Here is a 14,566-nt window from a genome sequence, read left to right as displayed (position 1 = left end):
ATTAGATATAAGAGTGTCATGTGTCATGTGTTTGGATAATCGATATATTTTATGTTTTTTTATGAGATTGCCTTGCCTTATTCATAAGACCGTTGATGTCTGCATTTAAAAAAAAAAAAAAAACATAAATATATATGATTGATCGATAAAGTATAACTACTATTATTAGAATAAATATATAACTATTTGATTATAAAGTATAACTATTTTGTTTTGAAGTATAATATGAAGTAGAACAAAACAACTTGATCTCAATACGTAACTATTTGACTAAAAAAAGTATCATTATTTGGTAATAACTAATAAGTTAATCTTATACATAAGATCGTTTTATGCAAGTATTTGTAAAACTCTTGCTATTTACCGAATACGGAGTGTAGTCACTAGTCAAATTTCTTGTGAGAGATTGGGAGGGGGTGTGTGTGTTTTTTTTTTATTTAAGAAAATTTCTCATACTACTGAAATGAGGTTGAAGAGGGGGCATGCTGTGATGTATGAGCAAACACACCACAGGGGTATTTTCGTAAATTTACACCAACATCAAACAAATTAGGAATATGACAAAATGAATAGGACAATCGGAAAAGGACAAAATTAATAAATAAAAGAGAAGAGAATGACAGAAAAAGAGGAGAGAGAAAGTGACATGAAGTACCATTTCTCTTTTACAATGTACCATTATTTAAAAAACAAGTACCATTTTCTTTTAAAATGTACCATTCTTTAAAAAACAAGTACCATTTTTTAACAAAACACCATTTGTTTTTTTTACAAAATGCCATTCTTATTTAAAAAATACCATTTCATTTCATTTTTTGTACCATTACATCATTTGTTCGATTCATAATCGGTCCAAAAAAATATGACAGCAAACAGTTTTGTCTTTTCTCTATTTTGTCTCTTTGTTGGTGTTATGTTTTTGGTGATACATCACAACATGGGATTTTTACTTCCTCCTACTGAAATACCAATTGAGCAATAACATGTGGTGTTACTCTCCAATCAATTTGCAAGAATTGCAATTGCCAACTCAAAAGCCTTAGGAGTTGGGATATGTAGGAAATTGGGCAGTAAAAAGAAAAAACCCTCATAAAAACATAACTTTTTGATAATGAGGTATGAAGATCAAGTAATAGGATACTCTCTAATATATTTTAAAAAATTATATATGCAGCTATAAGGGCTACACATAAAAGTATATAATAAAAACATTTACTACTTGATTAAATATTAATTACACCAATTAATGTATGATTTTGTCACATATTTCTAAAATAATTTCAATTTATGAAATGAGTTAAATGTTGATTTATAACCCTAAGTACTGCAATAGACATTTTGGTCCAAGACAATTTATAAAGGAATTGTATCAATTAATGTGAAGTGTAGGTAATGTATGCATATATTCATCAATGAGGTTTTGGCTCAATGGTTAAGACTGAGGGGTTGTGTACAATAAATTCCAGGTTCGAATCCCCCACCCCAGTTTGTAATTCATATTGCCTTTGTTGCTCATTCGCACCAAAAAAAGAAAGAAATGTATGCATATATTTTCAATGATGGTGGTAATTTCCGAGGGTCTAAATCATCTATAATCTTTGATCTACTCCTTTTATTTTAAGTCAAATGTTTTATCAAAAATGGAATTCCTATCACGTTTTAAGGAGGAATCAATTCCTTTTAAAACTAGAAAATATGAACAATCCTTTGGAGTAATTTTTGAAGGGTCAGCATGCTTGAATATTCCGTTCAAATGAATTCTAAGCTCCTCTTTTACTGATTCATGTTGACGATTATTTTTGTTATTCCATTTCTTAATCATTTACATGCATAATACTTTAATTTTCTCGTATAAAAAATAAAAAGTTTTAGTCATTTCTAAGCTCAAAGCTTGTTTCAAAGTTTACTTCAAAGTTCAAAATTCACTTCAAAGTTCAAAATTCACTTCAAAGTCCCAAGTTCATCTCAAAGTTCAAAACTTTATTGATCCATGATGTCTTAGAATGAGCAAATCCTTTCTAAAATTAAATCTTGTGGTACAATATTTAGAGCAAACAAATATCCATCCATGATGTCTTAGAATGATCAAATCCTTTCTAAAATAAGATTATGTACTACAATATTTAGAGCAAATAAAGATTGAAATGTGAAAGTTGAACATTTCCTTTCTTTAACGCTTAAGGTCTCCAAATTTCTATTGTTCTATTCTTTCAAAATGAGTAATGATGTTTTGGAATGAGCAATCTCCTTTCTTCATGATTGTTGGAGAAATATTTATTAACCTTGCGCGCATATTACGTGCCTAAACCCTTTAAAAAATCGAATAAAGAAAGACCCACTAAACTTTATTGATCCATGATGATGGAGCATTTCTAAACGTCAGGTGACTTCCATTTAAAATGGACGCAATTAACTCTTATTGATACTGATTATTTTTATTTAAAATGGACGCAATTGACTCTTATTGATACTGATTAGTTTGTTATTGAACTTGTTAGTGCCAACAAACAATATGTTAATACAAATAAAGTCTAATTAGTTGGGATTAGTAAAGTATCGGACTATTCACACACCAATAAGAGACTAATCAGTACCAATATGAGTAACCTGTGTTCATTAGACTTCCTCGATTATGGTGATTGGTGACCACATAACGAAATGTTCAGCCGGTAAAATAACCAGTCATCATCCTCACCAAAACTAGACTAGATAGACGATAGTGGAGGAAATAAGAAATGGGTACGAAACAGTTACAACTGCCACTAACATCATCATCATCATCATCATCTTCTTCATCTTTTACTGGACCGTCTTCCCTTTTATCTCACCGCTACCATTGTTGTAGCACCACCACCACCTCACTGCCTTTCAATCGCACCACCACCAACAACCACATTGCTAACACTACTCTCTCTCTTTCCCTCAACCATGTCAACCGCCGTCTCCGCCGTCGTTCAATTCAACTCGCCCGTTTTGGTTTGGATGACTCAGTAGCTTGGACTCCTGCTACCGCCACCGCTTTCGAGGAAGAGGAAGACGATGTAGAACCAGAACCTACTCCGGGGATTCTCGAGTACATTGGCCAAATTAATAGAGTAATCTATCCCCTCTGTTCTTAATTTGTCTTATCCTTTGCGTTTTTGAATTTCAACTTTATAATTTCTGTTTAGGTTTTGGAGCTGCTGAAGAAGAACAAGGATATTCTTTTTGGGGAGGTACACAATTTTGGTTCACTACTCTTAATTTCTAGGTTTTTAGTTCACTTTTTACCAATAAATTTTCTATTGTTAAGTTTTTCATTTGGCTAATTTTAGAGGCAGAATGTGGAATGTGGAATTTGGAATTTGGAATTGAAGTTGTCTTTCATTTAGAAAGGAGTAAATTGCAGTGGCACCATGAAGAATTTTTTTTCTTTTTCTGATGTATGATTTGCCTAGCATTTTTTGTGTCGAATTAGTTCTATTAGTAAGCGTTTGTGATTTGAGATTGATTCTATGGATATCAATGTAGCCCAATTATTGTATCAAGAGCCTTGGACCATGACATTCATCACAGTCTCGGATGAACGATAGTCCAGAAATTATGTTATGTTAAAATATATTTCCTCCGTTTTTTAGTTGACACAATTATTTTAGCACGTTTGCCAATGCATTATTTCAATTATCGGGTAAACATTATGGAAATTTTGCTAAAATCCACCTTTTACTATTAGCATAGGCAAGTCAAAATAGAAAAACTGGCCTTGGGTATGCCCGTTTCTTCGAGAGAAATTCACGTTGAGTAATATCTATTTTGTCGAACCACCCCATAAAATCATTGTTCTAAGTTGGAATCACCACGGAACCATGTCATGGATTCGGTCCAATAGTTATTTATTTATTTTTTGATAAGGAAAAGAAATCAGGCTAGTCCCTTAGAAATGGCCAACCTAATTCATCATTTCGAATGATAAGGGAGAGGGAAGGGTCAAACGAAGAGAACCATAGCGATAAATTAAAGTACACCTTTTCGCCGCCATAAAATCCATTGTTTGATTAGCTACCCGGTAACAGTGAGTGATCTCGAAACATAGTCGAAGTTTGATAAGTCCTTTATTATTTATATGTGAAAAAACCCTTGTTGTTTCCTTCCTTGGGGTATTTTCTCCCTCTTTAACTTTGAAAGTGTAATTGTACAATTAGAAAACAAACAACCCAATTTACGCCAATCGTTATTTAATACTGACTCAAGGAACCTTATTGTCAATAGCCAGAAATTCTTTTCCCTATTGCTGTTTTAGGACAGGGTCCTCTCTCTCTCTCTCTCTCTCTCTCTCTCTCTCTCTCTCTCTCTCCCCAGTTCTTTTAACCTGTTGTTTAGTTTGGAGAGCTTCGTTAAGTGACTCAATTTTTTCACTGACGCTCTCTTGAATGGCGGATCATTCCTTTGAAGTAGATTTGAGTATCGTCCTTTATAGTATAAGTTAGTATGTGTTGTGGGTGTATAGTGTACTCCCTCCCAACCCCTATGCTCAATTATCAGTTTTACTTGGCCCTTTTCTTTTTTCTTATTCTGGGTTCAGAGGAGCTAATTTTGCCCCTCTTTGTGTTTCTTCCAGAAATGGCAGAGGAGATTTAACTGTACTCCGCTTTTGGATTTCATCAATTTAACTTGTAAGTTGGAACCTTTTATTTAGGCTTCATTACACTCTGTTCACATCATTTATGAAGAGATTCTTTTCTTCTGTTTCAATTTTTAAGGGGAGACAGGTAGAAGTGAAGAGAACAGTGGTGGAAAAGGAATAGAGTTGAATAATCGAAGGCATATCCTATTGTCATCAGTTGGAATTAGTGCCGGCTACCTTCTGAACGCTGCAGCTCCTGCTGTGGCTGCTTCTTCACGCTCTGGATTTGCAGACAGTTAAGTTTCTATGAAACTTGACAAACTTCCTCTCATTTTGTAAGTATTTTTGCATAGAAACAATTATCACCACTAGTGGAGCCCTATATATTCAATGGTTTCCTTATCCTTAGTGCTTATGAATATAAGGAACTTGGGGCCTTAAACTCTTTCTATTAATTTCTTAGGTTACCTCACCTCAATTATTACCTCTGCTCCTAAAAGTCTTTAGAGGGAGGGAGGGAGGGAGGGAGGGAGGGGAAATACATGGGAAAAAGTTGGTACTTTTGTGTGGGGTCAGGGAGGTAAAAGTGTAATAAACCATATCCAGAAAATGGAAAAGCTTAGAGAACAAAAGGGGACTAGAGATCACCCATTACCATCCACTTCGCTCTCCAGTGATTTGACAATAAGTTAGGCCCTATTTGGTTCATTATTAGTAAAGGAAAGGAAGAGAAAAGAAAGGAAGGGAAAAGAAAGGAAAAGAAAGGAAGGAAAATAGGTTTTATTTTCCTGTGTTTGGTTTAGGGGAAAGAAATGAAGGGAAGAGAAGGGAAAGCTAAATGACAGCTTTTAATTTTCTCTTTCCTTCCGAATTCCTCCAATTTTGGAAGGAAAGGAAAGTGAAAATTTTGTAAAGGAGCTTTCCTTCCAATTCCTTTCATTTCCTCCCACTTCCCATATAATTATTTGTACCAAATACAAGAAACCTTATTTTACCTTTCCTTTCTTTTCTTTTCCTTCCAATTCCTCCCAACCAAATAAAGCCTTAATGAGAGCAGAAGATTATTTTGACGCTGTCAAACCCTTGTTCTGTACTCCACTGCATTGCTTCAGTTTGCAAGGGGTTTTTGGCTTAAATTCTTTTTCGTTATCCTGCAAAGAAACCAGTGAAAGGCGAGAGCGCCACCCAGGCTATTGCTGCTGTTTTATCATGTGTTTTTAAGCTCCATTTATCCCTATATAATGACCTGATATAGTTTGTCAAACACTTGTCCTAGATGCACATTCAGAAAACGTGGAGGAAGTCTATCTTCTTCCTTTTTCCCAACCAAATCATGTTCCTTCCTTTCGCCAATCTTTTTTTTTTTTTGATCTTCACCGCATTTTTCAATATTTTCCACCGCTTTGATTTTTTAAAAGACTAGGTATAGATGATCTAAAGACTTTCTCGTTTCTCACCTTCCAGATATTCCTTAGAATACTGAAAACCCAAATTGCTCATCCACTATTGTGGGCATCCTCTACTTGGAAATTCCTTTGTAATGTTGCACCCACAAGGTATAAGAAACCTGTTCATCCCTATCGCTGTTCAGGCAAAGAAATCCTATTGAGAGTGTCTTTTGGGGGTAATAGTTACTCTAGTTTGGGGGTGTGTAACTATTACCCTCATAATAAGGGTAATAATCTGTGATGAACTGATAAATTTGAGCATAAAAGTAAGGCAGAAATTATATTAACTAGCTTGATGGATGAAGAACACAAAAAGGGATAAAAGTAGTGACTTGAGGCCACCAATCTCCAAGGGTTAGTGACTTGAGGTCACCACTCTCCAAAGCCTAAGCTTTACTAATTTCTCCACATGATTCTGGTTCCCCTTCCCTTCTCCTTTTAATTACCAACTGCTAGTAATAGGACAAAAACAATTAATAAAAGTAGTCTAAACAAAATAGCAGCTGCAGGCTGCCACTCTGTGGAGTGGTTACTGCCCTTGGGTTGGTGGCTGCCTCTACATCCCTTTTGTCCTGTAGTGGTGACATCCTTTTCTTCCCTGTATATGTTTATGTTTGCAGCAGTTGTGGGTGGTATTGGGGTATTGCATTATGTCCTTCTACTGTTTAGTCCATTACAATACCGACCCCCTAAACTTCCACCTTGTCCTCAAGGTGGGTAGTAATCGGCACTCGATTCTCGGCCTCGGCAACAATGATCCATGTCCACCTTCTTGCGGCCTAAACTGAGAATAAGTTGCTGATTGCGTTGCGGCTTCCCATTTGTGAGAGTTGGTATATACTCTTGGTACTTTATCATTGAATACCACAACTTGTCATCCCCACAATTGTGCTGCCAGTGGCATTCGAGCATATTGGTAAATGTCAGTAAGAATGTCATTAACGTGGACACGAGAATGAAGTCTTGTAACTGATCATAAACGTTTATGAAGTATTGGGGAGAATGGATGTTGTTTGAACTGAGGGAATGAGTGTACAGGTTGAAAGAAGTTGTGTGGGGATTGGATGTGGAAATGGATTTAAGGAAAGTAACCCCAAGATGCCCAGCAAAAAGCTTGTCATCATTTCTTGTCAAGTTGGGCTCAAAGTGAGCAGGCCCCATTTCTTGAGTCAACTTCCCACACTTTGGGCTCGTCTGCATTCCTCCTCTTATAATTGCAATGACATGGCTTAGAACATGTGACTCAAGCAGCATAACCTCAACAATTTGAACAAGTACATAATTACCCTCAACAGCATATTTTAATTCTGTCTTCTTCCTCAAGCCAAAAGAATATTCTCTGAAGCCACACTCCATACCTAGAAAGCTTTGCAATTGCAACAATAACCACTTTAAGCTCCACCCTACACCACCAGACATATTTCCGGCGTCACCAGCTCCGAGACAGCCACCTGGACCCCCACCAGAACCACTAGCTCCTGACCCGCCCTTCACAAATTCCCCTCTTTCCATGTTCAGGCCACCGCAAGTGGTGGTTCCACCACCCAAATTACACCTTCCGTTAAAGAAACCAGGACCACCACGTTCAAATACTTCTACAGGTTGTCTACCTAACAAAACACCAACATCACCACTCACTCTACCTTGTCTAGCAAGGCCTGGTCCTCCGCCGGAGCCGCTGCCTCCAGCACCTCCCCTCTCAAATGTCCTCTTCTTTCGCTTCCTTATGAGAACATCAGACACGCCACCAGCATAGCCTCCTAATCCTTGACCTCCGCTCATCCTACCACCAAAATCCTTGACAACGAAACTGCAACATGAGGCTCCTTTTCCAGCATCTGGTGCCTTTGCATTTCCGCCGGCGACAAAGGGTAGATTTTCTCTAGATCCACTTCTCTGCAGATTTGCATGCTCCACCACTTCCGCTTCAACCACCTCCGAATTCGCCACTGCCTTTTTCTCTTCCTCTTTGAGTATCTCTTCTCTAATTTCAGTAAACTTCTCTTTGATTTCCTTCAATTCTTGCCGTAACGAAGAAAAGATCGGAGAAAGACCTTCCATAGTATTTTTCACGAAATCTTCCTTACATTTTTTGAGAATCTCATCCCACTTCTCCTGTGATTTCTGATCAAAACTGTTAACATCCATTTTTTTTTTTTTTTTTTGGAAACTTGGAAAATCAGATCCCTCCCAGAATTGTACCGCTCTGATACCAAGTGTAAAGAACTGATATTTTGGGCAGAAAAATAATGGCATGAATATGTTTAATTTGATTGAAAGATGAAGAACACCAACTGAGATACAAAAGTAGTGACTTGAGGCCACCAATCTCCAAGGGTTAGTGACTTGAGGTCACCACTCTCCAAAGCCTAAGCTTTACTAATTTTTCCACACCCTTTCTGGTTCCCCTTCCCTTCTCCTTTTAATTACCAACTGCTAGTAATAGGACAAAAACAATTAATAAAAGTAGTCTAAACAAAATAGCAGCTGCAGGCTGTCACTCTGTGGAGTGGTTACTGCCCTTGGGTTGGTGGCTGCCTCTACATCCCTTTTGTCCTGTAGTGGTGACATCCTTTTCTTCCCTGTATATGTTTGCAGCAGTTGTGGGTGGTATTGGGGTATTGCATTATGTCCTTCTATTGTTTAGTCCATTACATAATCCCATATCTCTCTCTTTTCCTCATAGCATCACTAGCTTATTTGAGTTATTTCCTTATCACCACCACATCCTCTTTATTATCATCTTTATTTCCATACATTTTTCTACGTTTGGCCTTTAGTACCTCCTTAATGCATTACCCTCAATCCAAACATGTCCTAAATATTCCAACATTCCAAAAACCATTCATCTTTTAAAATAAATCTATAATATACTATGACGATCTTCCACAACCTATGTTGATAGATATGCAAGTGAATAGGCTTTGTTTTGGTACGAGTATGTAATTGGCCAGTGACCATGAGGATGTAACTTTTTTGTTGTATGTTTTCTTGCGGTAACGCCTGATGATGGGTTTCATTGTCTATTTCAATTCAGTGCCAGCGCTTAGGGGAAAAGATTATGGCAAGACCAAAATGCGTTATCCTGACTATACCGAAACTGAAAGTGGCCTCCAGTTCAAGGTTAGGTTATTCTGTCCACCTAAGATACATTATCATCTGGACATCACCATGCATTTGTCATCATTTGTATACTCAGGGAGTCAGGGGCGGAACTAAGGGGGGCTGGTGGGGGCCATGGCCCCCCTATGATTTATGTTAAGAGTAAAATCTGCATATATGAATCAGAAGATTCGCTTGGCTAAGTTGGTTTACTCAATGAAAATAAATTGCCTGTTAGACTTTCAGATACAAGGTTCGATTCCCGCTAAGTTGGTTCCTTTCATTTTATCCTTTTTTTTTACTAATATCCATTCACCTTTACTCTATTGTTTCACAAATTCTTACAATGGGTGTACAATAAATATTGTACACCGGAGTAAAAGTTAACTCAAAATGATTAAAAGTTAAGCATATATATGTAAAAGTTATCTATTTTTCAGTGATAAATTTTTTCATTTTAGTAAAACTTATTTCTTTAAAATAACTAATAATATATAAAATTAATCATTTAACCCTTTAAAATATTTATCTATCAAATATTTTTTTACTAAAATAAAAGTTAATCAAAACTAGTTTAAAGTTACAAAAAAAAGGGTTAAAGTTATCTTGGTGTACAATAAATTTATTGTACACCTTGTGCGCCCAAGACCTTTTGTTATTGTTTTTATACTACCTTCAATTCATTTTTTCATATTTCGTATAACACTTATATTATGGAACTCTATCATATTTAATAATTCTCTTAATCTTTGTCTCTCTCCTCTTAAAAGCAAAGTGTGAACATCCTTGGTTTATACTCCGTAATTCTACAATATCTAGTATAATACAAGAAAGCGAAAAGAGTAATACTTTTCTAATTTGTGAAATATTACTCCCTCCGTCTTTTTTTGTTCTTTACGTTTGGTATTTTGCACGCGTTTTAACGAATAATCAATGTGCATTGAGATTCCTCTATTTTTTTTATTTAAACAAGGCAAATTACGTTTATTTATAATGTTTTCACTTTTATCAAAATTCTAATATTGGAAAAATGATAAAAATTTAATGTTCCAATGGAAAAGTGTGAGAGGTTAAATCACCCAATAAATTTAATTGGTTAAAATAATTATTGGACATAAATTTTGATAGAATATTAAAGCATTTATACAACAACAACAACAACAACAACAACAACAACAACAAAGCCTTAGTCCTAAAATGATTTGGGGTCCCAAAATGATTTTGATAGAATATTAAAGCATTTATGTGATAATATAAAAGGAAATGTAAAGAACATTTTGGGACACCCAAAAAGGAAAACGTAAAGAACAAAAAGAGACGGAGGGAGTATGTGGCTATGTGCAATGAAGTACCCCGTAATCTTTTTTTTTTTTTCTTTTTTTTTTTTTTCTGATGCATATTTGATCTTGTCCAGTCGGCCCCCCCAAAGATTTTTTTTTGGTTCCGCCCCTGTGTATACTTTTGATTATGTCTTAACTTTTTATGTTTTGAAATGCAGGACTTGAGAACAGGAACTGGTCCAACCCCTAAGGTTGGGGAGACTGCAGTGGTGGGTCAGCCATATCCTTTATGAACTAGCCCGATATTTTTAGTTTTTCATGTATTTAATTTTATTGCATACTATACTTTCTAGCCCGTTTACATTTGTATTTGTGATGTATCCTATACCATATCGAATTTTATGTTATGTAGCTCGTTGTGAGAGCTTTATCAATCAAGTTGAGTCAAAGGAACATTCTTTTTCACTCAAATCCCTTCTGTTTTTCTTTCTATTGTACAAGGATCTTTTAATATGTCAATTATGAAAAATTTCAGGTAGATTGGGCTGGATACACGATAGGATACTATGGGCGCATATTTGAGGCTCGTAATAAGACAAAGGGTGGTTCCTTTGAGGTATAGCACTCATCGTAGCATGCCTTATGCTCTCTCCATTTTATATCGCATTAGGGTAACCTTTTAACTTTTTGTGAACTTGTGGCCTTTTGATATGCAGGGTGATGACCAGAACTACTTCAAATTCAAGATAGGATCCCATGAGGTGAGGGACTGATACCATGTTTGGAGGACATTATTTTGTAATATGTGTAAAAATTAAATTTCCTACTGACAGCACTTTATTTATACTTTTAAAAGAAAGACATTGTTGAATACTCCAAACAACATTGGTATGCCGATGTCATTTGGGACACATAAAGGAGATATTAATGACACAACTACTTCGTTCCCATTTACCTCTCATTCTCTCCAAATTAGCTAATCTACTAGTTCAAGGTAGTTAAAAGTACGTGCTTTAGAGCTTAAGACCATTTTAAGTAGTGTGAAAATGGGATCTACACTGGTTGGTGGTGGTTGTTATATATCATCAGTTTATTTTATGGATGTAATTATCTTAATCTAAGCAACTGACAACATGTTCAGAGTGAAGGGGTAATCTCGAACAGATGAGTGAAATAAATGCTAAATTTGGGTAAGAAGCAAAAGCATCACTCTCTTTCTTGTACTAAAAGAACAGAAACACCTGTTTCGGATAAGGCTGCAATTTTATAGTGATCATGATCTGATTGAAGGTGTTTGTGGAAGCTGATGCTTGTCCTGAACATGCAGGTCATTCCAGCATTTGAGGAAGCTGTCACAGGCATGTCATTTGGTGGAATTAGAAGGTATATTAGTTTCTTGCAGGGTACTGTTTCCAGAGTGACAGTACTTTTACAAAGCTAGTTATGAAGTCAGGATGTATTTAATATTAATCTGCTGTGAACCTTTTTTTACCTGCAAAAAAGATATGGAGTAGTTGAAAGCAAGTTATGTCAACATATAGATCCCATTTGGTTTTAGGGAGAAAACTAGTAGGAATATCGTAAATAACTTAAACTTGGAAGTTCTGCGTAAAGAATGCTATCATTATATAAGCATGTGATTATTAAATTGGTTGTAATTCCATATCACATAGAAATGTGGGGGTAAATGGTAAAAAAGGTGGGGATGCATTACCTACGATTAAGGTTTCATGAAGGTTTTGCATGGTGAAGTTACAAGTGATTATGATTTTCTTACAGTATGTTTGGATAAGTTATTCTGGAGGGAAAGCGTGGTAAGAGAGTAAGGGATTCATCTACTCTTATTTGGGTATGACTTTGGGGAGAGTGTAGGGAAGAGAATTGAAAGGATCCATTTTCCACCAATTGAACATTTGGAAGGAAAATGCAAGCTCTCTTCTTCCCTCCCCTCCCCTCCCTTTCTTTTCTCTCACTCTTCCCTCCATAATAGCTACCCAAACATAGTGTTAAAGTTGTTACCTTCTACGAATTATATTGTCTGCTACTTTGTGAGTTTCTCTATATTGCAATAATTTCATTAGGGGAAATTTGTTAAGTTAATTGGGTTTCTTTGATGATGCAGGATTATAGTGCCTCCGGAATTGGGATACCCTGAAAACGACTACAACAAAAAGGGCCCTAAGCCAACAACATTCTCGGTAGTGATAGTATATGTCGATGTTCCATTTTGTTTATTCATTTTTGTGTAGGTGTTCCTGATAAAATATTATACACAGGGGCAAAGGGCGTTGGATTTTGTGTTGAGGAACCAAGGACTCATAGATAAGACACTGTTGTTTGATATCGAACTCCTGAAAATCATACCAAATTGAAAGTTGCTGCTACAGCAGATTTTTTGTACATTGGTTTTTGGTCAGTCATTTTTCTGCAAAATGTAGTCTTAATTTGTTTGATCTTAAACTTTGGGGTTAACTTGATTGAATCTACCTCTTCTCCTCGCAGGCAAAACAGAGGGTTTGCCACGTGCTTTCGAGACACCCAACTTATCAAACGGCAATGTAGTGATTCGTCTTTACATGTACACTACTGCGTTGCCTGAAACATGTAATGTGTAACACATTGTTATTTTTCCTTGTCTGTAACACTTTTTTTCGGCTGTAGCTATTTGTTGAAGACGAAATGTGTGATTAATGAGGTTTTCAAATTGCGTGACAGAAGTTGCCCTCTTTGATACAAAACTCACCTACAATGTATAATCGAATAAATTTGTATCCAATGCTGATAAAAGTCTAATTTTTGTCCACACATCATGGCACCCAACTGAAATACTAGCTCATCGTTCTTAGGCCCTGTTCTTTAGAGCTGAACTGAATTGAACTGAACTGAATGCTCCTGAACTGAACTTAACTGAACTTAACTTAACAGAATATATTACCGAAATAAATAATAAATAATAAATAATAAAAAAATAATAAAAAAAAAAAAAAAAAAAAAATAATAAATAAATAAAAAAAAAAAAAAAAAAATAAATTAAAAAAAAAAAAATTAACTAATAAATAATAAATAATAATTAATTAATTACTAAATAACTATATAATAAATAATAATAATAATCTGTAATTGATTACTCAATAATTACAATAAATGATAAATATTATTAATAATAATAATTCATATTTAATAACTAATAACTAAATAATTAATAACTAATACGGAGTAATCCGTAACTAATTAATAAATAATAATAAATTATATTAATTATTAATAAATAATTAGTTATAAATAATAATAAGTAATATAATAATATAAATATAAATATAAATAATAAGTAATGTAATAATATAATAATATAAATATAAATAATAATATAAGTAATATTAATAATAATTATTATTATTATTATTATTATTATTATTATTATTAAATTAAATTGAATTAAACTGAACTGAACTTAATGCTCCTGAACTGAACTGAACTGAACTGAATGCTCCTGAACTGAACTGAACTGAACTGAACTGAACTGAACTGAATGCTCCTGAACTGAACTAAACTAAACTGCCAAATAAGTCCTGAAACTGAAATTAAGCCAAAAAGAACAGGGGCTTATTCATCATTAGCCAGCAGTTTAACGAACTAATATGACTAATGAGCTAAGAGCATCTCCAATGGTTGTAACTAGGGATTAGCTTGAAATTTATAAAAGCTTCAAGCTAATAGCTAGACCATTGGAGTGAGAGTAATAAATTAGTGTTTAAGCTAATTTGCTTGACAATTAACTCCTAAAAATTGTCAAATAATTAATTGACAAGTGGGACAAGTGGAACCAATTTAAATAACAAGCTAGTTGCTAACCATTGGAGCACAAATTAGCTAGACAATGTAATAGCTTGAAATCTTATGTGGCATAACAAGCTAATTGTCAAATTAGCCTACCATTAGAGATGCTCTGGTAGAGACTAAAAGTATGATCAGCCATAAGTCTTAAAACTTGAGTTGTGCTGACATGTCATATCATCATATGACTCACCTAGTCTTAAGAATAGACAAGGAATTTGCAACATTGAAGTGGATGAGTTTTGGCAAATTCTTGAAAAATCAAGATTCAATTCAAAACTCATTGTGTGAGTTAAAAA

The 14,566-nt window shown here is 34.9% G+C and overlaps 1 protein-coding gene across 2 annotated transcripts; it reads left to right on the top strand.

Annotated features, from left to right (window-relative positions):
• The first annotated feature begins 2,613 nt into the window (after positions 1 to 2,613).
• On the top strand, positions 2,614 to 13,150 carry LOC110796284 (peptidyl-prolyl cis-trans isomerase FKBP19, chloroplastic). Of its 2 annotated transcripts, none has more exons than XM_022001334.2 (12): positions 2,614 to 3,095; positions 3,171 to 3,215; positions 4,598 to 4,652; positions 4,749 to 4,898; positions 9,089 to 9,174; positions 10,652 to 10,702; positions 10,969 to 11,049; positions 11,150 to 11,194; positions 11,761 to 11,816; positions 12,556 to 12,631; positions 12,710 to 12,845; positions 12,936 to 13,150. In XM_022001334.2, exons 1-11 carry the CDS (start codon positions 2,736 to 2,738, stop codon positions 12,803 to 12,805), a joined length of 1,101 nt encoding a protein of 366 aa, XP_021857026.1. In that variant the 5' UTR covers positions 2,614 to 2,735; the 3' UTR covers positions 12,806 to 12,845; positions 12,936 to 13,150. The 2 variants fall into 2 exon arrangements, with proteins under 2 accessions (XP_021857026.1, XP_021857025.1); XM_022001333.2 differs by having other exon boundaries at positions 2,615 to 3,095; positions 4,740 to 4,898.
• The last annotated feature ends 1,416 nt before the right edge of the window (positions 13,151 to 14,566 follow it).

The sequence above is a fragment of the Spinacia oleracea genome, chromosome 1 (assembly GCF_020520425.1).
Source record: "Spinacia oleracea cultivar Varoflay chromosome 1, BTI_SOV_V1, whole genome shotgun sequence".
In the NCBI taxonomy this organism is placed as follows: domain Eukaryota; kingdom Viridiplantae; phylum Streptophyta; class Magnoliopsida; order Caryophyllales; family Amaranthaceae; genus Spinacia; species Spinacia oleracea.
The sequence above is the reverse complement of the archived record's forward strand: the minus strand, read 5'-3'. Positions and strand labels throughout refer to the sequence as shown.